General features: G+C 44.9%; 1 protein-coding gene across 4 annotated transcripts in view; it reads right to left on the bottom strand.

Annotated features, from left to right (window-relative positions):
- Positions 1-22,615, bottom strand: part of B4galt4 (beta-1,4-galactosyltransferase 4) — a 28,104-nt gene extending 5,489 nt beyond the window's left edge. The window contains exons 1-6 of one of the 4 annotated variants that reach the window (XM_051191479.1): positions 22,597-22,615; positions 15,493-15,564; positions 11,701-12,098; positions 9,516-9,748; positions 5,942-6,129; positions 644-766 (exon numbers count right to left, since the gene is read on the bottom strand). In XM_051191479.1, coding sequence (XP_051047436.1) covers positions 644-766; positions 5,942-6,129; positions 9,516-9,748; positions 11,701-11,953 — 797 coding nt within the window. In that variant the 5' untranslated portion in view covers positions 11,954-12,098; positions 15,493-15,564; positions 22,597-22,615. Of the gene's footprint in view, positions 1-643; positions 767-5,941; positions 6,130-9,515; positions 9,749-11,700; positions 12,099-15,492; positions 15,565-21,772; positions 21,792-22,269; positions 22,456-22,596 lie in introns of those variants that run through there. The other 3 variants (XM_051191477.1, XM_051191476.1, XM_051191478.1) reach the window with 3 other exon arrangements.
- Positions 22,616-24,124: the final 1,509 nt, after the last annotated feature.

Below are 24,124 nucleotides of genomic sequence, written 5' to 3'. Positions count from 1 at the left end.
ATACAGACCATGGGCTTTTGAATAGGAATTTTCTAGGCAATGGGAAAGCTATAACCGTCGATAGACAAAAAATAAATTAATAAAAAAAAAAAAAAAAAAAAAAAAGGAAAGTTCTGAGGAGGGAAACAGAGGTGGCCAGGCAAGCAGTCAGGGGAGTTTCTCTTGGTCATTCAGGGCAGAAGGCTGTCTGAAGGGATCCAGGTATTACAGCAGTTCAGGGTGAGCCTTCCAACTCAGGAAGCCAAAAGACATCCTTTCCTTCTCTGGGGCATGTATCTCCTCCCTAGAAACAGCACTCTGCTCCTCATGCTGGGCACAGTGTCAGGGCCCCGGGGATCCGAGGAAAAGCATGAGAATTATCAGAGAGTTTGGGACTGCCCACACACTAGTGGGCCCTAAGGCCCCCACCAACATGCACCCCAAAGTCAGCAACAGACTATCCTCCTTAGTTTCTCAGCTCCCAATGACAAAGAACAATTTCGGTCATTCTGCCCTCCCTCCACACCTCGCTACCCTTTTTCAGCCAAATGCTGTAGCCTCATGACCTGCTGGCCTGGCATTCACAGGAACTACACATAAGCACCGGTTTCCAGAGCCACCATGGTAGCAGAGCCCCAGGAAGGCCCCCTTCTCTGCTGTTCACCTGAGTCTGAGGTCATCGTCTTCGCCTCCCCATCCCCAGTAGTTGTTAGAGAATCCATTCACCTTGAAAAACTGTTCTCTGCTGAGGGCAGTAACACCCCCGAAATATTTATTGTAGCGCAACCTGCAGCACAAAGAGAAGGGAGAGAAAAGTAGTGACATTTGGCACAAGGACCCTTTGTTCCCACAGGCACTCTGGCTGCCTCTGCTTCTGGGGGTAGCATCCCAGAAAGTCTTGAGGAGAACACACTTCTGTTCATTTCATCCATTTAGTCTTTTCTCGTGTCTGCCTCCCAGTCCTCCTGGCACTCAAGTTGCTGTTGATATCACTAAGCAAGATGACCCCACATACCTGTTATTGATAACAGGTAAGGGTACCTGAGGAGACTACTGTTCAAATGTCTGTGAGCTTTCATTCCAGGTACCAATCCAACAAATGGTCACAGCTGCTAAGGGCACTAGGTGAGGAAGGATTGTGGGTTGCATCCATGTTCAGCATGAATGAGTCAAGGTGAATATTTTTTTTTCACCTTTCGCTTTTGGGAGTGAAGAAGTGTGAATCAGGAGATGGTTCCAGCCCACAATACGCAAGTGCTCACTCTGCAGATCTCCATCTTGGAGTTTTTTTTTTTCCTATAGAATTCACCACAACACCCCACTGGCCTGAACTGCTGGCTTGGGCAACTGGATGGGATACAGTGCCTTGCATGAAAATTGAGTGTAAAGAAGATAATTTGGTTTTGAGGGCAAGACAACAAATTATTCTTAGGCTAAGTTGGAGATGTTCCTGGGCCTTTTGCCAACAGGCAAAGGATGAGCAGAGTGCATGCTCACAAGACACCTGTGGCTACAGATAACTTGGCAGCTGTGAACACTTGAGGATGCCAGAGTAGAAGAGATGACTGGAAAACCAGAGTGGGCAAGAAGAGCTGAGCATGTGTGGGATGACTGTTGAGAGTAACACAAAAGAGCGTAGCTAAAGGCCGCGAGAAGCCGCGAGAAGGACTGGGAGACACATCAGAGAGTACCTCCAGGGTGAAAGGGTTCTTCGTGTTCTAGTGACAAGGCAACAAGCTGTGATGAGGCTAATCCTCAAAACAACCGACATTCTTTGGAAGTGCAGGTGGATGGAGCTATGGAACAATCATGGCACTGCATGGAGGATTTCTAACTTCAGTCAACTTCAGTGCTAAATGTCCGGGAGCCAACTAAATACTGACATTTCCCAGCCAAGAAGAAAAACCAAAAAAGAAAGACTCAGCACACTGTAGACATTTCCCACCTGACAAGTGAGATCCCTGAGGTGTCTCTGAGGCCGAGGACTTTCTCACTCCTAGTACAAACTAGTGACCCTAGTTATGGCATCATAGAAATAGAGTTAGTTATATTATCCAGATTATAATCATGACAAATATCCAAGGGAAACAACTTTAGAGGAGGAAAATTTTAATTTTGCCTCATACTTCCAATTCGTGGACAGCTGGCTCCATTGCTTTCAGGCCTGTGGCAAGTGAGAATTTCATGATGCAAAAGGTGTGGCCAGTGGAGAAGATTACTCACTTCTGGACAATCAAAATACAAAGATGAGGAAAGGGGACTGGACAAGATACACCCCTGAGAACACACTTCGAGTGACCTACTTCCTCCGAGTAGACCCCAGCTCTGAAAATATCCATCACTTCCCATTAATGCCATCAGATTACAAACCCATCCTTTAATCCACTGATTAGGTCAGAGCCCTCAGGATCTAGCTCTAGTGATGTCCTCATATGCACCCCTGAAGTACAATTGATTTCATCGGTACCTCTCAGTCTAATCAAATTGACAACCTAGACTGACTATCACAATTACATTAGTGCACCTAAAATTCTGGGAAATGGCATTTTCAACCTAAAACCAATAAAAAGAAATAAGATATTTAGAAGATGGCTATTACTATCATTTACTGGCAATGCTTGTGTCCCAAGATTCCCAGACTCTAGCTAATTGGGAAGGGACTCAACTACCAAAGCAGCAGCTACATCTAGACCCTGCGGATAGAAATATCAGCCCCACAAAAACCTTCCAGGCACCAAAGAGCAGTCTCCATGAGAGACCCAGCACACATGCTCTGAAGGGGACTGCCAATGCCACCACTCATGATGCTCTAGCTGCTGGCTGGGGCACAGTGCCACCATAGCTCTTCCCTCCTAGAGCTCGGAACTGAACAACCCCAGGGTTCTTGGAAAGGAATCACTGCCACATCAAGGGGAACAGAGCTTGGAACGACCTAGATCTGCAAAAAAGGGAGGATCTGGTGGTCAGAAGTTGGCAAGGACCAACATAGGCTAAGGAGCACTGCGACCAGTTCTGATCTGGGGAGGATCAGCAGATGCCTGGCGGGGGTGGGGGGAGGAAGGGGACTACATACCTACTCTCACCACAGCTATCTAGCACATGCCTCTGAACTGCCTTTTGCTTTTTTGCATTTGTTACATTTTAACTGGCCCTAAGGTGAGTTTACAAACATATTTTAAAGGGCTGTAAGGTCCCCAGAATGAGGAAAATGTAGTCATAGAGTTACAATAGAGTCCTTGGAGAAAGGGAGCAAATTCAGAGGAATTCCTGGCAGTAAAATTCACCATGAGGCTGAAATACTTGGGCAAGTTACTTTAACCTCCTCATGCCCAATGTGTAGCAAGTGAAAATATTTCTTGTTTGTTTGTTTTGTTTTCACAGTACAGGCCATTTATTCCTTCTTGTATATTAGGTCATGAATTCGTATGGAATGGACACCAGCAGCTCAGGCTCCTTCCAGTCAGTCCTCACACAGTGTGTGGCTCTGGGTAGAGCAGGTTGATGCATCAGCTGAACCCAGGGGCCCCTCTTTTTCTGCTTCATTTTTCTTCCATCATTTTCCTTCACCTGACACAGGAAACTAGCTCTGCTCTGGGAGAGTTGGTGTGCTTAATCCGCACATTAATTCCCTTGACAAGAATCTTGCCCTTAATTAGCTTGCTTGCAATGATGCCCCCACTGCATTATGGGTAGTATTGTGGACTCTTCCAGTTTTGCCATTTATGGGGCATTCCTTTTTGGACAGTGCCCATTCCCTGATGTTTACAGCATCATCTCTCTTGCAGACTTGTATTATGTGGCCATGTTTCTAAAAGGCCTGGGGCACATAGGGCTTCTGACCTTCCTCTTTCCCTTGTGCTTGTTTTTGGTGAGTTACTGGGAGATGGCTGCCATGGCTGAAAGAGGACAGTGAAGAAGCCTGAGCTGCTTGATGCTCCATGACACAGTGGCAACAGAGCTTCCAGCCAAGGCACTGAGTGCCTGCAACTGAATGTGCCAGCCACTGGCAGAATTTTGCCTATGATAGCAAAGTTAAGGAGATAGAAGTCCTATCTCTCTCTGGCCACAAAAAATGAGGCACCTATATGATGCATATAATAAGACAAGAAAAATTAAAGTCATAAAATTTGCTTAAAATGTAAAATCTAGGTCTGAACAGGGCAAGTATAACCTGGTGGTGGAGATCTTGCCTACCATATGAGAGAGAGAGAGAGAGAGAGAGAGGAGAGACAGATAGACAGAGAGGTCATGAAACAAGCTTATTTTCAGTTTTTAAAAGAGGGTCACAATTTTTCTCAGAGATTTAAGACAAAAGATGGGCGGGCATAATCAATTATGCAAGGGAGACAAAGGCGTGTGGGAATAGCAATGTCTGGCCAATTGTAAGGACAAGTTAAACTGCAAGATTCAGGCATGGGCTGTCTGTTTCAGAGTGCATGGCATCTGATGGAATCCATGATGTTGACACCAAAGTGAAAGTCAGAATCAGTTCCCAGCAGGAGTGGGCAATTATCTTTGCCCACTGAAGGCAGGTTAACAAAATGATACAATCTAGACTCTTAACAACCTGTGTAATTGCTCAGAAGGAACAGGAAGCTTCGGGTTCAGAGGCAGAGAGTCAATCCCAACCGGGCATACAGACTCTAGACATTTCTACATAGAAGGAGGGAGCAGAGAGGATCACTGGACCCTAGCCTCTGTTGCCAGTTACTCATCCCAACCATATGAATAAAATGCCCTAACTGCACGTGACCTTGAGATCTGAGGAGGTGCTAAGTTACAAGGGCTGAGGGAGGCTAACCCAATGGACCATCATGTCTATAGGCACAGAGAAGCCACCCTTAGTGCAGATGTCCAAGAGGCTGCTTTAGTGACATACATGGTCCTGCCGGTAGCTGCTCACCCATGCTCTATAAACAAGCCTAATAAACAGGTCATTCCTCAGAGTGAACTTCGGTGGAATCAAACTTTGCTTTGTCACAGGGACCTCAGAAGGAGGGGGCAGATGTGGGTTACACTCCTACCCTGGGAATTCCCATGGAAGTTACAAAAGAGTTCTCTTGAGTCCAAGGCAGAGATCTACCGGAAGACCAAGGGAAGGTGTCAAGAGACTCAGTTTCCCTTCTACCCTCTATATGCTCAGGCAGCGCCTCCCACCCTTTTCACGGTTTAGTTTATTTTCCTACGGACTTCTCCCTCCCTAAATCCCTCCCTCCCTCCTTCCCAAGTGCTTACAGCTGTGTTTGCAGGTTAACCATCTCCATAGGAGCTTCCTGTCTCAGTATATTAAACTGCCTTTTCAAACTGACTTCTTGGCCCCTAGCCTGGTAACCACACATGAATTGCAGGGCTTAGAAGGTGGTGACAGGGAAGTGTGCCCGCAATCAGTTTAATTTACCTAGAAGGTAGCTCAATCCCTATTTCCTTCAGTTGTGTTTGACTAGGAGCTTATATAAAACACAATTAAAATCATTTGTTCCTCTCCTGGGGATAGAAATGGAGAGGGATGAAAGAACGGTAGCATTTCCCATAGTGGCTTTGAAAGAAAGGAATTTGTCCTGATATCCTGATTCCCAATCAGACATCTGTATGCCACCTTTCCCTAGAACTCTGGCAAGCTATCCTAAAAGGAGTTGGCATGTCCAAGCACTGGCCTATGGGGGCACAATCACGTTGTCCAGTAGAGGAGATAGGGATAGATGGGCAGGTTACTGGAATTCTACTGTGGGAAAGCCTGTCCAGTCCCACTACAGGTGCTGCAGGCTGAGGCCATCTTCCTCTGGTTTTGTGCTTCTTGCCAAGGTTGTGGGAGGTCTTTTTTCTCCTTATTTCATCCTTTAATTTAATTGCTGTTCTGCACATTAAGGGAGATCTTCCCCCACCTTCTTTCCTAACTCGCTCCGGACAGCACATTACAGCCTTGGTCACAGTAAAATGGGATGCACGGCCCGAGCTGCCTTACCTGTAGCCAGTGCTGTTCCTGCCCACCACCAGGTGCTTGGGCTGATCACCACATGTGTAAAGGTTGAAGTCATTCTCTGGCACCAGGTCCACATCGTGGAATATGAAGCAATCCCAGTTCTGCTCCTTGAGAGCTTCCAGATAGCCCACATTCAGGAGCTTGGCTCGATTAAACTTTTTACTTCCAGTCTATTGAGGATGGAAATAAAAATGAAAAGAGCTCGGGAGATACAGCTCTCCCTTCACACCCATTTAAGAGAGGTATATTACCCTTGTTCATTCACAAGACAAGAGACACTAAGGATGTAACAGAGGAAATGCAATGATAATAAAAGACCAGCCTGGGCTGTGTGTTTCACACACACTTATAGTCTATAATTTAAAGGCAACCCCTTGAGCCTGGCAAGGTGTCTGATGGTGGCTAATTTTCTTAGAAAGACTAAAAAGTTTAGCAGATTGGTTGCATGAGAGCAAATTTTCGTTGTTTTTGTTTTTGAGACATTCCTTCTATAGACCAAAGTGGCCTGGAACTCACAGAAATCCTCCTGCTTCAGATTCCCACATGCTGAGATGATAGCATGAACCATCATACCAGAACAGAAAACAACATTTTAAAAAAATTATTCTCTCTCTCTCCTCTCTCTCTCTCTCTCTCTCTCTCTCTCTCTCTCTCTGTGTGTGTGTGTGTGTGTGTGTGTGTGTGCGCGCGCGCGCGCGCGCGCACGTGCACGTGCCTGCCCATGTGAGTATATGTGAATATAAGAAGTGCCCTCTAAGGTCAGAAGAAGGCACCAGGTCCCCTGGTGCTGGAGTTACAAGCAGTTGTGAGCTATAGGAATTGAGTGCAAGAAACCAAACTGACCTCTGCCAGAGCAGGATGTACTCATAACCACTGAGTCATCTTTCCACACCCAACCCCACCTCACATACTTAATCCTACAGAACAGTAAGCTTAAAAGCTCACAAGACAGTTTTTAAAAAAGGAAAAAAAACAGCTGAGGGGATACATTTTATGTAGTAATTTAGCACTAAAAATTAATGTTGCCTAAAAATACAAATAAAAATAAAGCAACACTAATCAATTGGGCACTTACATTCATTAAGAGGCTGGAGCTCATGTTACGTGTTCTAAACTCAATTTTAAAGTGTCACTACTAATTCCATGCTTGTCACACCAATTAGTGTCACTGCTTCCTGTCAGCTCTCTGCTGATCCCCAGCTAACCTCACATGCTGATACTGAACTTCCAAGAGACTAAGCTAAGGGCTCAACAGCAAGGATGAAGAAATTGTGGACTATCAACAGAAAAAGTTGTTGCTAATATTTCTAAGCTACTTAAAACTTTCTTGGAAATGGGTTAAGGGGGGAAAAATCTTGTTACAACACTAATGGCAAAGGTTATTCCTCAATGGCCTTGCAGAAGGATCTAAAGAAACTCAACCTGCAATATCATCAACACTTCACATGCAGTATGACCCAAGGACTTTTCAGTATTTGCTTTGTTTAAGGCAAATCAAATTCTGTAAGGAAAAAGTCTGAGTTGACAGTTTATTGTAACAAGGTTATAAGCAATTCTTAGACATTGCCACAGTACTTTCCTGAAAAAGTAACAGACTAGACACATTCCTGTCCTGTTCATACAAATTACAGAGGATCCAGACAGGCGTGATGGCACATGCTTATGAGCTCAGTACTCAGAGGCAGAGGCAGGAGGATTCATGGTTTCATCAAGCTAGCCTGGCCAGTCTGGGGGTGGGGGAGTGAGGGGTAGGCTAGGAGAAGGAGTAGCAAGGGGAGGTGGGGCTTGGGAGACCGCCACATATGCCTAACAACCTGAGTTCAATCCCCAGAACTCACATAAAAAGCCAGATGATTCTGTGACCAGGCAAGGCTTCGAGTGGAAGGACAGGGACACCAACCCAGACACAAAACCTTCAACCTACGATTTGTCCTGTCTGCAAGATGAGCTGAGGTAAAGATGGTGCAAAACTTGTGGGAGTGGCAAGCTAATAACTGGTCCAACTAAAGAGGAAAAGAGAGCCAGATGAGGTGCAAATACCTGCAATCCCAGCACTCCTGTGACAAGACAGAAGGTAGAAACAGAATTGCCTGGAGGCTCTCAGGTAAGCTACCCTGGAGTATCCACAACAGAAACAGTAAGAGAGGCCCTATCTCAACAAGGTAGAAGACACAATTCATGTTATCATGCACAAACGAGTATGGCACCCACGCAAAAATAATTTTGAAAACAAAATAATACCATATTTTGGTAGTTACCCATCCTGAGTAAGAACTCAAACTCAGTAAACCACAGTTTTGACCAATGACATTAAAAACAAAATTAATTCTAAAACAAAATGAGTGGGCTAGAGATTTAGCTCTGTTGATAGAATGCTTGCTGGCACCCATAGGGCCCTGAGTTCAGCTCCCAGCACCAGCAGAACCAGGTGATGCCTTCCTACTATCCAATATTTGGCAAGCACAGGAAGTAAGAACAATCACTGGTTTACAGAGGGTATGGGTTTGGTTCCCCACACCCTCCTGACAGCTCACAACCATCGGTAATTCCAGTTGCAGAAAAGCCAAGAGCCTCTTCTGACCTGGGTGGGCACCAGTCATACACGCAATGCACTTAGAGATACGTAGGCAAACACTCATATACATGTAATAAAAATAAATCTTTGAAACCGCTAAAGTTTTATTTCAAGTCCTAAATAATTGGACACAGATGTACTAGATTAAACCCCCTGATTATCAAGTCTCTCATAAAGTATGCACTAGACAGGAAAACCCATGAACTGTCAATTCTACCCAAAATTGTTATTATCTGCTACATCTGCTTTTAAGGAAGCAGTTAATGATTTTGCCCACACTCTTATTAGAGTTTATAAGGATATGAAGGGGTATCATTTAAATAGCCCAGGGCAAGTAAAAAGCTTAAGACACAGATGTTTAAACTGATGCTCTATTTTTCTTTTAATTAACTTTAACACCAAAAAGAGGCATCTTTACTCACCCACCATTAACTGACCGACCTTAAAGCTGAACTGTTCCAAGGCAGCCTACTGTTGGTTACATGCTGTTCCTACTAACTGCTTCTACAAGCCAAATGAGTGAGTCAAGAGAGTGAAAAGTAAACCTCATCTGAGATGATTAGAAAGCCACAGATCTGGCTGGCTGTACCACTGGCACTCTGCAAAATCGATCATGAGAGCTCTCTCCTGCACGGCCACATTCAACAGCAACAGGCAGAAGCCCAACCCCACATTGTGTAACAAACACTGAAAGCCCAGAAGGAACAGGACAGGCAGGAGAACTCAGGGGTGTGGATAGGCTATTGCTGGCTAACGTGAGAAGGATTACAAAAGCAGGCTTCCTCCCAGGGTACATTTTAGGATAGTAACATTTCATGGAGATCAGTCCGTGACTAAACATTCAGGATCAGAATTTCCTCTGCTCTCTTCTGGGTGAGGGAAGAAAACTCTCCCTTTGGTGATGATCCTTTGACCTCAAACAGGCAGACATACTGCTGCCTCCACGGCGGAGTACAGGGCCCAGGAAAGCCCCACACTCACCTGGTGGATGATGTAAATGCCATAGTCCAGCTGCTGCCTCTGCAGGAAGGGGTGCAGGTGCTCCAGCAGATATATGAGGTGCTTCTCTCTGTTCCGATGGGGAATGAGGACGGCAACCCGCTGCACAGCCTGACATCCCTCAGGGTGATACCGGCCTCCAGACACTTTGGGGTTTTTTGCCTGTACTTCCTCCAAAGTGAGGTCCGGCTCAAAAATGAGCTTGCTCTGGCCTCCTGCAATCACCATGGGAATCATGTCATAAGAGGGTCTATGGCACAAAGCTCTGGGGATTACACCACTGATTCAGATGAAGGGGGGTTGACCCTTGGCACTGTGAGCACCATAGGAGTTGCCAGCTTCTATTGCTCTCAACCAGTCAAAGTCTCATTTAGTCATGAACTATGCATAGAACGTAAGACGATGGCAGCCTGGTGAGGAAGCATGCAGCTGGTGTGTGAGAGCATCTCATGTGTCGGGAAGGTCAACTCGGGCTCTATGATCCAGTTCTGAATGAGGCATGTAGACTGCCCAGACACCTCACTGCTCACTAGAGATCTGAAAGGACTGGGCAACTCCTCCACCAGAAAGAGGGTGAAACAAAAGCTGAGAACATTCTATAGACTCCATTCCTGCCCGGGGGTGGGGGGATAGGGAGATGGGGTGTACTTTTTACTCTCACTTAGATCCCTGCAGGCAAGGTACTAGAAGACCCACCTGAATCCGTAGCCAAGGTTACAACTACATATACTCTGCAACTTCTCTCCCATAATACCACCAGGGTAAACATTTCCAGCTAAGCCAGCATCTGCCTGTGAAACTAGAGACTGTTCATGGTAATGAAACCTGGGCAAAGCTTCAAATATCAGACTGAAGTAACTCACCCCCACTTTCTGACCTGAATTCAAAGGGTTTGCTGACCAGTAAGGGAGGAGACAGAATTCTGCTTAGGAACTAAGATTAAACTTCCCTGTACTTTACAGCCCCTGTAAGAGCCCACATACACTGAACAGGCTTTCAATTCTCAAGCTGCTTACAAGTTGTTCATGTGGCCTTTCTCAACAGCCTAAGGCATTCTAAGATAGAGAGACTACAATCCACATCAGGCCCCAGGCCACCCAACAGACCACACTGTTAGAGCCACAGATGCCTGTCTTGGAGAGCAGCTGGACTACATACACAGCTAGAAGGGGCAGCCAGTATTCATACAGTTTGTTTACTGTCTCGCTAAGAAACACAGATGAGCACCACACTGTGACCAACACAGCAGGTGGAGCATACAGGGAGCTGAGATTTCCTGGGGCTGGGGCTCATTCCCAGGCAGTCACTGAGTCCTCCCTAGAAAAGGAATGAGGGACCACTAGACAGACATGGGCTGCAGAAAGGCATTCTGGGAAGGGGGACCAATATAAGGCAAGGCTTAAAGGGCTTTCTGGGAAAGGGTGAGCCCTGAAGAATCAATATGTGAATACTGATCCACACATTCAATATATGTAAGCATATATTGAAATGTACCATGCCCACTAAAACCAATGTATTGTTCGTTGAAGCTGAAAGGCAAGAAATCAATGGGAAATCAAAAACGTACAAGATCCTGAAGAAATAACCCTAAAAACAACACTGAAGAACTTGGTCCTATCTCTTGACTCCATACGTTTAGCCAAAGGGACACTAACAGACAAGGCACAAACAAAAGACCACACATGCTTTCATCTTCCACCATTAATCCAGGAGAGCGTGCCCGGGCAGTCCACTGTCTTAGGAAGAATATGGGAAACACATGAAACAGAACCATAAGTCCAGATCAGCCGACCCAATATAGCATGAATGCTAACAATCGCGTTCATTCATGTGATACTGCATATTGGTGAGAATCAACAAAGTAGAAGTTGAACACAATGTTGAGTCACAGCAGCCACACATAGCACATGCTCTCAGTGCCAGGTTCAAAGACCTTCAAACCCTGAAGTCAGGATATGAAATTAAAAATTCCTGGGAGACAGCATTTCTTAACTGGCATGCTGACTTCAAGGTACATCCATTTGCTGAAACTTAACTAGGCTGTATTCTGATTTTTTTCTTTTACTTCTTTGCATATCTGTTATATATATATATATATATATATATATATATATATATATGATATATTTTTGTAAGTACTTACAAAACAAAAACAGCAAATACTTACTGAGGTTTGGAGACACAGAAGGGCAGTTACCAAGTTCTATTTTTTCCATGATTGCATCATGGACCAGAGTTTCTTCCTTCCCCAAAGGTATGACCTTGTAGAAACTAGCCATGAAGACCTTTGCCTTAGGAATCACTTGAATAGGACCCACAAAGTAGTTGCTGGTGGCCCATCCAACCACAGTCAGGCACAGGGTAAAAATCAACAATAATCGTAATCTATAGGGTAGCAGGTATGGTGGGTTGCAGCCCATGTCTCTTATTTTATGAGTAGTGTGTATCTCTACTTCAGCTGGAGTGAAGAGGTTTCGAATTATACTTTGCCAGTCCGACTGAGAACGTGATGACAACTTAAGAAGCGATGTCTGCCATTGCCCGGCACTTCTAATCCAGAGAACCCTGAAAGGCAATCACAAAGGATGTGTTGTTTTGGGTGGAAACCCTGTCCAAGAATGACAGACCTCAGTGCACATTAGAAATACAATCCCTAACTGGGATTGGAATGTAAAAAGTAAATTAATAAAAAAGAAAAAGAAAAAAGAAACCCAATCCCGGTTGAGTTGCAGTCTCAGTGAGATGCTAGCCCAGGGCAGAGCCCAACAGAGGTAGAGTTGGACAAGAAACACAAGGGGACCCAAACAGAGGATGTCAACAATCTATGAGGCAAACAAGTAAAGATCGGGGACTATGGTTCAGACAGAAACCCAGGACCACAGGGCAGCCATGAGATCTATGCCCAGTTGCTTCACTGACCCCACCTTCCTTATCTGGAAAGTGGTGGTAAAATGAAACTCACCCAGATAGCATCTACCTTCCTACAGGGCTGGACTAGCATGTAAAGTACTGACCAGCCTCATGGCATACGCTAAAGTGTAAACGAATAATAAAAGACCCAGAGACTGATATTGGGGTTCAAACTTCAAGCTGAAGTTCAGAAAAGCAACTCAGCGGGCCACTAATTCTTACCTCTACCTCAGGCTGAAAGGGCTGACCTACGAGCTCTTTACTAAGCCTCAAACTGCTGCCTCTCAGTGTGGCTAGAGAATGAATGCCTCCACTCTACTGAAGACCCTGTTTCTTTCTTTTCTACCCTCTAGTGCCGGGATTAAATGTGTGAGCTCTGTTACTCATTTAGACTGATTCAATCTGGTGTACCCCTGGGTAGCCTTGAACTCAAGAGTTCCATCTATCTATTAATCCTGAGTCCTAGGATTAAAGGTGTGTACCACCACCTCCTACGTTCTGGCTGCTGGGATTAAATATGTATATCACCACTGTCTGATCTCTATAGTTTGAGACTGACTTTACTTTTCTGAATCCTCAGGCAAGCTTTAATAAATCATTAATAATAAACCACTACACTAAAGCAGCCACCAAATAGTGACCGTCACCCTCCCTGCTACATTTAAGAGACTAGTCCAGGGATGGCCAGTGGGCAGATGTACTGGCAGCCACCTGGACCACCACTTTATCAATAGTGTTTCTCACAGGTGATAAGCTATCCTGATTTCATACTTCAATACCATGAGGTGGGATAATACAAATTCATCTCTAAGAGGAGCTATGCTCTTAATTATTAACAAAACCCCAGCTTTCCAGGGTACTTTGGATCTAGCACCACTACTGGTAAATTCATGAGATGGTAAGGACATCTTGCTGAAGACCTATGGGGCACAGCATCCTCTCTGTGCCATCAAAGTCACATTATGTCTCAAATTCCAAACATCTTAGCAAGAGAAATGCAGCTAGGGATAAAGCCAGATTTTAGATAATTTCCATAGTCAAACAGACTGTGCTAAGGACCAACGAGAACATGTTCCTAGTTAAACCTTTCGTGACTAGAAAGGAAAAGGAAATGCATACATGCATTAAGTATGTATGCTACCTATCTTGAGGTCTTCATCAGAGCTGGCTGGAACCCTCTCTGATGGGCAACCACATCTCCCTGTGTTACACTAAGAGACCTGTCTGTAGGGTGGCCTGGGGTTCTTTACAGGCCTGTTCTTCTTAGGCAGCTGCACAGATTACAATCCCACGGCCTCACCCTGCTTGGCTGTTAAAATAAAACAGTGTGACTTGAGTTCTCCTGCTTCTGGAGGCTTTCTGGAAATCTCAGATTGGGATCCAAGGTTAGCCTCTTGTTAGGGGCCCTCATACTAGTTATACCCCCAATGGCTTTTCCTTGGTACATGTATACACACACAAACACACACAGAGAGAGAGAGGGAGAGAGAGAGAGAGAGAGAGAGAGAGAGATCTAAAATCCAGATTTTACATCTCTTGTCCTTTTTATGACTACTAATCCCGACAAGAAAGCTGTATCCTCATGTCCTCACCTTAACCCAAATGTCTCAAAGAGGTGGGGTACTTGTGCCCCACCTCCAAGTTCCATCACATTGTGGACTAAGGCTTCAACGCATATAGCAAATGTGGACAGCAGGCAAACAATTCTCTGTGAGGTAAGAATTTTAGCCTCCTTGTTTTTAAAACTATTTATTTATGGGGCAGGGCATAGGTATGGAGGTTAGAGGACAACTTGTGGGAACTGGTGTTCTTTGATTCCATCATGGGGGCCCCAGGGGTGGAACTGGGTCATCAGACTTGTCAGCAGGCACCTGGACCCACTAACCCAGCTCACAAAGACCATTAAACTGCCCAGAAGCACACACCAGGTAGAACTGTTAGGGGTGTGAGCCCCTGTGTTCATCAGCAACACCCTCAGGTTGGCAGTTTCTTTCATGCCCGGATAGACACAACACACACAAATGAATCATGCAGGTGCCTCTTGTGGCCTCTGCCTCTCCTACACCTTCTTGCCCCTCTCCTTGGGACTAGTTCAAATGCCTGCCTGGAGACCTGCTCTCTTCCCCTCAGTTGGCAAGAAGCCATCAGCATTCTGGGCCAGCTAGACAACCCCATATGGACTTGAGAACTTCATTTCGGGAAACTTAAATGGAATAGGTAATCATGTTTTATAAAAATCCTTTGTAAATCTGGCCTTTGAACACTGCTTTCCTGAGAGCTGTTTATGGAGACACTGCCTGGAAATTCTCACTGCATTAAAAGAACCTATGATCACGAAATGACTGCAGTGTGGGAAGTAGGAAGGAATTTTTTTAAAAAAAAAAAAATACACAAGTAGCACTCATCTACAGGGTGTGGAGAGGCTTGACTTAAAGAAATTTAAAACCTGGCTGGGTGGTGGTGGTGATGCATGCATTTAATCCCAGCCATTGGGAGACAAACCCAGGCAGATGCCTGTGACTTCAAGGCCAGTCTGGTCTAAAGAGCAAATTCCAGAACATCCAGGAATACATAGGGAGACCCTGACTTAAATAAATAAATAACCCTACAGTGGATGGGGTGAAGTTTGAAAACTCCAAACCTTCTTCTCTATGACATTTCTGTGAATCTAAAATTGCTCTAAATAACTTTTTAAGATTGTATTTGTAATTGTGTATATGTCTGTGTATGGGTACACGCATGAAAGTGCAGGTGGAGTCAAAGACAGCTGGGAGCTTCCCAGTGTAGGCTCTGGGAGCCTGAGAGCAGTGTGTAGTCTTAACCACTGTGCTACCGCACCAGCCTTAACATTTTTCAGAGCTCTCCCTGAGAACTAGAGAGCTATGAATAATGATAAACTAATATCCCTAAACTGCAGTACATGGAATTTGTTCAAAGACAAGCCACATAGCCTCAAAGAGAAAAGTGTGACTAATAATCATTAGACCTCCCCACTCCTAATCCTACTTCTTGAGACTAAATCTGGCCCAGTTAAGAAATAATCACTTACCCCTTCTAAGCTTAAGTGTCCTCCATAAAACTGATAACACAGAAGAAAGCTCAAGGGCAAAACTTCTTGTTTCTGTGAGGAAAAAAAAAATACAAAGGGGTTAGGACACCTCTCTGTATTCAAGACAGATCTCCTACTTCGTCCTCTGCTTGTCAGCCAAGTGACCAGAGGCTTGTGGACAGGCTCTCTCCACATTTCCCTAGCTCATATAAAACATGGGAGGATGGAACATGCTTACTTCATAATGACGTTGTAAGAATTTAATGAGAAGGCACACCCAAACACCTGCCATATTTCCAGAGCTATAGTATTTGCTGTCTATCGCCGTGATGCTTGTGTTATCAGATATAGCCCAGATATAATCATAATCATACCCCTGCTGAATTAATAATAATTTCCACAAGTAAATAATACTTTATTAATTAGAAACACGATGACTTTCCAAAAGAAAGTCCCAGGTGGTGCTCAGGAAGGTGCCAAGGGACTTATTGTACTATTCTTTAGGGAACTGTGAGACTCCCCTATTCCCAGAGGCACTCTTGTATTGAATCAAGACATTGATATGGGAAATGACAGGGAAATCTGTGGAAAGCAAATTCAGGCATTATTTTAGTGTACCCTCACACACCTTTCCTTCCTAGAAATCTGCTCTAGAGTTTGTTTTTATTTTCTCTTCCCCCTCAATGCAGCAATTGTGCTCTGAGCACCTGCCACTTTTAAGCACAGGCTTAGACACCCACCAGCCTTCAATGTCTGCAATCTGTTTTTCAAATACACTATCCCCTCCAGACTCCAGAGAAGAGTAATACATGAAACAAGACTGGTAAAACATTGAGATGGGTCAGTGATATTAACCTGGGGTCCATTGTCTTTCCACTTCTGTACTTTTTAAACTTTCCATAATAACAAAAATAATCTAAGGTAGATGAGCTATAACCAGTATCAAAATGGCACAAATATCCATTCTTAGTAGATGTCTTAGTAACCCACATCTCCATGTGTCCATGGCAGATGTGGTGGGTACCAAATTTATATACTAAGTGCTTGTTGCACCAGACAGAAAGGATGTAGTGCACTCAGCAGTTGATGAACACTAAAGTCTGAGTCTCAATACCTCTGAGGCTATCCACATGTGCGACAGACAGGGTATGTGACTGAGGGGCACATGGCCATGGGCATGTGGCCCTGGACACTGGTCCTGCTGCTTGAGACTCTCTGGGGCAGCAGAGGAAGAGCTGATGTCCCATCAGAACTCCAAGAGACTGGCAAATATATATATATTCCCACTTCCCTTAGGTCTCAATTACAACTTCCTAGGGAGCTTCTGGATGACCTATGCCTATGACACCTCTGACGTAAGAATGGGATAGAAATGATAACAACCGTTACTATGTAGGAGTCAGCAAGACAGCTTGTCAAGTAAGGTCACCTGTCACCGAGATCACCAGGCTGAATTTGATCTCTAGAACTCATATGGTAGAAGGGCAGAACCCACTCCCACAAGCTATCCTCTGACTTCCACACATGTGCAGAGGTGGCTTGCACAAACACACATACCACCACCACCACAACAACAACAACAACAACAAATAAATATTAAAATTTTAAGTCACTTCAAATTCCAAACTGGAAACATTTAATACTTTTTAATGTGGTCCTGTATTTTAACATACAGGATAAAATGAATTTCTGTGAGTACATATTTATATAAGTGATCAAATAAAGAAAGGGATAGGAGACAAAAGGTAGCTCTTTCTCACAGTAAATTTCCAATTTAGGAGCCAAGAAGAAAACAAAAATCACCACTAAGCAAATACTACAGCCATCATTGCTTCCATCCAATTTCACCAATGGGCATTAAAATTAATGGATGGAAATTTGAGGATGAAGTTTTGTCCTCTGCTTAGTTTCAAAGACTCTCTGTCAAGTGCTAATCACAACACTTAACAGAGGAACTGATGTCATCTTAGAGGCCATTACATCACCAGGTGAGGCCTGCCCACCTTGCAAACCTGCCAATAGTACTGATACATAAAGGCCATCAACAGTATTGAAAGATGAAGTCTAGATAGTATTGATAAGAGATTTTGTGGCTGTGTAAAGGGATTACCATATTAGAAGCTAAGCGAACTTTATCATTTTCAAAACGTTTAAGCAATTTAAATTGAAATATTATAAAATGGGGGAAAAACATAAAGTCAGAACCTGAGTATAGCCCCAATTAACTGAATTCTCAAAAAAAAAAAAAAATCCCAACTCTGTGTACTCCTGATGTCTCAAATCAACCTAACACGTAACTTCCTAAGATACTCTATATGAATAAGAACATGACATAAGTCAAGCCTACTGAAGAAAGAGAAGCTATCTTTAAAAAGAGAGAAAGAAGCCAGGTGGTGATGGCACAATCCTTTAATCCCAGCACTTGGGAGGCAGAGGCAGACAGATCTCTGAGTTTGAGTCTAACCTAGTGTAAATCATGAGTTCCAGAGGCACCCAGGTGACACAGAGAAACCAGAAAAAGAGGGACAGAGAGAGAGAGAGAGAGAGAGAGAGAGAGAGAGAGAGAGAGAGAGAGAGAGTGGGAAAACCAAGATTAACAGGGAAGAAAATGGATTAAACAGATACAAAGCAAAGTTTCATCTTAGGAGAAGTGTAACCGATGAAAAGGCTCACCTTAGCACCCTTCAATTTACTGTTCTAAAACAGCTCTGGGTCACGCCTACCACTTCCTCCCCTCCACTACTGACTACTCAAAAGGGAAGGGCCACCACTCAGCCCACACCTTCTGTGAACCCAGACGTGTTGTATGTGCTCCTCCTAGCTTCCTGTCAGAAAGTGTGTGTCCTTGAGATAATCAACTTAGAAAAGAGCTATTTTGGCTCCCAGTTTGACATGTTTCAACTCATGATTGAATGGCCTCACTGTTTCTGGGCTGTGGTGAGGCAACATTACCATGGTAGGTGGCACGTAGGAAGCAAAAGTTCTGATCTTGGAGCCAAAAGTAAGAGAAAGAGGAAGGGGCAAAGATGGTCTGCCCCCTTCACAAGCATGCTGGTGGCTCTGCAACACCTATTCTATAACAAAAGTTGTCCTAAAACAGTCCAGAAACATGAAGTCAACTGAACTAGGAAATGGCTGAAGTTGTTTTACATAACATATGCTTGCAGAAGTCACAAGAATTCCCGGTGGGACTTTTCGGTAGAACCTCAGTGAGTATTTCTATGTCAATTTCAGCTCTCTGAGAATTCTTCAGTACAATAAGAAGAAGTCTACCTTCTGGTTGTAGAAGAACATGGGCCACTAAATCAACTAAGCAGGGACCACAGGGGCTCACAAGCAACAAACATGGCCCCTGTCTGGGTCTGAGCTAGGTCCTCTGCATCTTCCTTATGGCTATGTAGCTTGGTGTCAATGGGACTTCTAACAGTAGGAGTAGAAGGGGGCTGTCTCTGACTCTTGTGCTTGTACTTGGGACCCTTTTCCTCCCACTGGGTTGTCATATCCAGCCGTGACACAAGGGTTTGTGCCCAGTCTTACTGTAACTTGTTAGGCCATGTTGGGTGGATATCCTTGGGAGGCCTGTTTTGTTTTTAAGAGAAGCAGGAGGAGTTGATATGGGGAGAGGGAGGAGATAGGAGGACAGGGAGGGTGGAGAGAGGGGGAACTTCAGTGAGGATGTAATGTATGAAAGAAGAGTAAAAGTTAAAGAAAAAACAAGCCCACCTTCTGCTGTCACTACAGGTCAGGTCTACCCATGGCCCTAAGAGCTGAGAATCTCTAAGATAATGTGAAAAAAAAACAAAAAACAAACAAACAAAAAGCAGGCCTCTGCTGTTCAAAGTTCAACTTCTTAACAAGTGTGTGAATGTTTGCAGATGAGTGGTCTGCATTTCCTGACTCTCTGCCATTTATTTAAGAGCATTTCTCATGCTCTTAAATGTGTATTGATTGGCTCTCCAGAGGAGCAGACAAAGTGGAAGACTTCCGAATTTCACTCCAAAGCTGGCAGATTCTAGCAGCCGAGTACGAGACCTGGACTGAAACTTAAACAAGAGAGGACTCTTCCATGCAGCGAAGTGTGAGATCCAGTGAAGGAAAATGGACCAGGGACAGAAGAGAACCCTGAGACATATCACTTTTCCTTCTGGGGAGGGATATCAGTAAGAAGATAGGTGCAAATTAAGATTTTTAAAGTGCATTTTACTATATATAAAACTCTTGATTCCATCATTTAGTGTATGATCAGAGGAGACTGTGATATGGGCATCAACATTGCTAAAACAATAAAACCTTGAAATGTACTCAAAAGTTAATACCAGGAATCTGATTTAATTGATATAGTACATCCTAGAGCATATGCTTTTATTAAAAGGGTATATAAGAGACTGAACAGAGCCAGGTGGTAGTGGCACACATCTTTAATCCCAGCACTCAGGAGGCAGAGGCAGGCAGATCTCTGTGAGTTCAAGGCCAGCCTGGTCTACAGAGTGAGTTCCAGGGCAAAAATATAAAAACAAATAAAAAACAAATAAAAAATATCAAAAAATAAAAACAAAAAAGAAAGAGAGAGAAAGAGACTGGAGAGAGAGAGAGACTGGAGAGACTGGAGAGACAGTCTGTAAAGTGTTTACCACACAAGAACCTGATGCTGATTCATAGAATCCACCCAAAAGAGGCAGGCATGGTGACACTGGCTTTTAACCCCAATAACACAAGTGGCTGTCCCCTGGCCTCCTCATGCAAGTGTGCACATAAGCATACACACCCCAAAAATGGATGTTTAAAAGACCCTAACTATGGCCTAAGGGCTCACAGTAGCCAAGTAGGAAAAAAATAACGTAAAAACATATATAAAACACAATCCCAATTATGCAATATATGTGTGTGTGCATAAATTCTACCTGAACAAAACAGCAGAAATTGTCACTAAGACAAATTTGAGAAAGTTGTATTTCTAATTCAGGGGTGGGGGTGACTCATTACCAGAAACAATGCCATTGCTTTCTAGTAAAAATAGCTAACTTCCATTACAATAATCTAAAAGATTAAAATGACATCATTATAGACAGGTAACTTTATAGACAGTAACATCCAGTTACATATAGTGGCAACTTGATCATGTAAATTTTAAGAGGGCCTGTTCTAAATATGACCTACAAACTTCTATACACACACACACACACACACACACACACACACACACACACACACACAAGCTGTCAGTGAACTTCAACACTAGCCAGAGACCTGTAACACCATGTACTCTTCTTAAAATACCTATTCCTGGGTCCACACCCACAGATTTTGTTTCAATGGGCTGGGGCATAGCCAAGAAATGTACTTTAAACAGGAACCTGGGCAATTCTGACACATACCATTGTTCACAAAAGGTTAAAGGAAAGAAAAAATTAAGAAAGAAAAGAAAACCAGGAGTCACCTGGTTCATGATTATACTACGAGCACTGGGAAGACCGAAGCAAGAGGTCTTCCCAAGTCCCATGCCAATCTGGACTGCATTTGTGAGTTCCAGGCCAGGACTGACTTGCTTTGGATGTCCCCACTGTAGATGAAAGGTCTCCAAGAGACATTTGATGGTTGGTTTCCAAGGCATTTGCACTCATCTCTGGATAAAGCACACACTATGACTAGCCCAATCAAGTGGCTGCCTACCTACATATTCTTCCTCAAACAGTTCCGCATGGTCAGCTATTCTGTTTGAGATGTTTTTAACCCTTAAAACTGGACCTCTCTCTAATGCAGCCAGTACACAAACGTGTGTGCTATCTCATGGAGTTTTCAGAGTCCACAAAGCCCAAACCTGTTCTTTTAAACTAACTTTTAAAAAGGAAGAAAAGAAAACCAACCAACGTGTCCACATTTCCGCACTCTCTGGCAGGGTGTTGGAACAGCCTTCCACACCCTATCCTGAATTCCACTTGCTTAACCTGAACCACATCTCAGATTCCTTGAGTTTCTTACATCTTCAGAAGATTGATTTTACACACACACACACACCACACCACACCACACCACACCAGCTAATTGTTTGTTAAAATGAGACAGAGAGGCCTTTTCTTAACTCTCAAATTACCTTCTTTCTGGGGTTTCACCACCAAACCAGTGGGGAGATCAGCCAGAGCAGCTTCCAGGACTTCATATCTCGCCCACCTCCCTACACTTAGCAACCACAGGTGCCCTCAGAGTCATAATCACGCCCCCCAAAGGCTCTCACTAGGTACTTATCACTCTCACCCTGAACCCCAAACCAAGAGTTAGTCACCTTTGTCTTAGAAAGCCAGAACATCAAGAGATAAGGATCCACAGACCCCAAAGGGATCAGGTGCTGGACCTATGGCAGGTGTCTGAAGTCCTTCAAATCCCCTGTGACAACCTCCTGCTGAGGACGCCCAGCGCTCGCCCTGCGCTCCCCCGGCGCTCTCAGGCGCGGAAGTACAGCTCAGCTGAGCCGCCTCCCCAGGTGAAACCCTGTCTAATCCGGGCCCACGAAGATGGGCCTTTTCCAGGTGGAGGATGCCAGCACGGGGACGCGGGACGCTGTGGATGCTCCCTGCATCTCCCCGCTGCGCCCAGCATCTCCCCTGCCCTGCGCACTGGGGCGCCCGCACCCGAGCCGGATGCCCGAGCCCGAGCCCAAGCCCCGCCGAGGTGGGGCCTCTGCAGGCCCCCAGCCCGCGGGCCTCTCGCCAGGCAGGACAGCCGCACCGAGGCCTGACCGCGCAGACTCCGCGCCCGCCCGGCCCCATCCCGTGGACCCACCAGGCCCGCAGCCCGGCGATGACCGCTCGGAGCGCGCAGCCGCGGAGCTCGGGCCCCGCGTACTCACCCCGGACGCGGCCACCGCGAGGCCGCCCGGGGAAGGGGAGGTGGTGAGGAGCAATCCCCGGGATGTCCCTGGTGGACTGCGCCGCCGGGAGGCGGCTCTACAGCCCCGGCTCCGCCTCGCACGCAATGCCATAGCGGGGCGCGCCTGCTCTGTTCTCCAGGGACTTGGCGCCACCAACCGGCGGGGCCAGCCGCACAGGGAACTGCAGGGGCTTGAGAAAAAGAAGGGTTGCACAATTCAGCCTTTGCGGGATCACAAACCTTTCTGAGGTTAGCGAACTAGGCCCCTGGTGCTTCTCAGTTTCCATCCTCGCGGACGTCACCGGAACCTGGAAAAAAGAGATCGAAACCTCCCGCTTTACACATCAGCAAAACGGCGCTTTGGACTCGCAGGAATGTGCAAGCCTTTTGCTTCTCTGGGCGACACGGAATGACGAGTGGCCTGCAGTTCCGTGTTTATTTTGCGTGACATTACCAGGCGACATTGTCATCTACAAAGTTCACGACCGAGAAATCGCGTACCAAAAATAAAAACAAACAAACCTCTCACCCTTCACAGTGTTTTAAGTAAGTTTACAATTTTGTGTTGGGCTGAATCGTAACTATCTGGGCCAAGGGTTGGACATACACTTAAGCAACTCTAAAGTCCTGACAAGTTGCAGCCTTCTCAGCCATGCATTGTACCAAATTGAAGACAGGATGATGTTTATGCTTTTTTTAAAAAATCTATTTGAAATAATAGCAGGTGCTTAGGTACACAGGACAACAGACTACATGCTATCAGCAATCTCAGAGAAATTATATAAAAACCACCCCGTCCAGCTCACACTAAAACCGTGATTCTCAACCTGTGGGTCGCGACCCTTTCACAAGTTTCACATACCAGGTATTTACATTATGATTGCTAACAGTAGCAACATTATAGTTATTAAGTAGCAACAAAATCATTTTATGATTGGGGGTCACACAGTTATTAAAGGGTCACACACAGCATTAGGAAGGCTGAGAACCACTGCTCTAAAGGGGCAAACTATGAAGCAGCCCTCAGGCTTTAAACCAGGTCTCAGACCATTCTGGTACCACATGTCCTCCTCATCACACTGCTCTGGCAGTGAAATCTGGAGCCTGAGCCTCCCACCACTAGGCAGAGGATTCTGAAGAGAACTGAAGAGGTCCTAGGACTACTAACTAGGCTCTGGGCAGAAGCAATGGAAACTCCCTGTACAGGACCAGTCTCCATTTGGTCCCATGGGTACAAGGTAACAATTTTTAATTTTCCATTTGTTTAAATATTTACTTATTGTGTGATGCTGAGGACAGGAGCCAAGGGTTGGGCTTCCTGAGGCAAACTACACACTACCATCACCACTCCCAGCGCCTCCACACAGGCACACCTTGAGTTCAAAATCATTTGAAGATCTTTACACCAGTTAGATTTCTGTCAACCTGACATAAACTAGAGTCATCTGGAAAGAGGGAACTTCAATTGAGGAATTGTCTCCATCAGACTGCCTGTGGGTACGTCTGTGGATTCATTTTCCCCATTACTAGTTGGTGTGCGCTAGCCACCATACAGTAAGTGGTCCAATCCCTGGGCAGGTGGTCCTGGGTTAAATAAGAAGGTAAAGTGAGCAAGCCAGCAAAGAGTTCCTTCATAGTCTCTGCCTTGACTTCCCTCAATGATAGACTGTAACATGTAATAGTAAATAAAAACCTTCTCCCCCCCCCCTTATTTTTGGTCATGGTGTTTATCACAACAACAGAAAACAAATTAGAACAATCACCTAGC

The sequence above is a fragment of the Phodopus roborovskii genome, unplaced genomic scaffold (genome assembly GCF_943737965.1).
Source record: "Phodopus roborovskii unplaced genomic scaffold, PHOROB, whole genome shotgun sequence".
Taxonomy (NCBI): Eukaryota; Metazoa; Chordata; class Mammalia; order Rodentia; family Cricetidae; genus Phodopus; species Phodopus roborovskii.
Note: the sequence above shows the minus strand (reverse complement) of the source record. Positions and strands in the feature narration are given on the sequence as shown.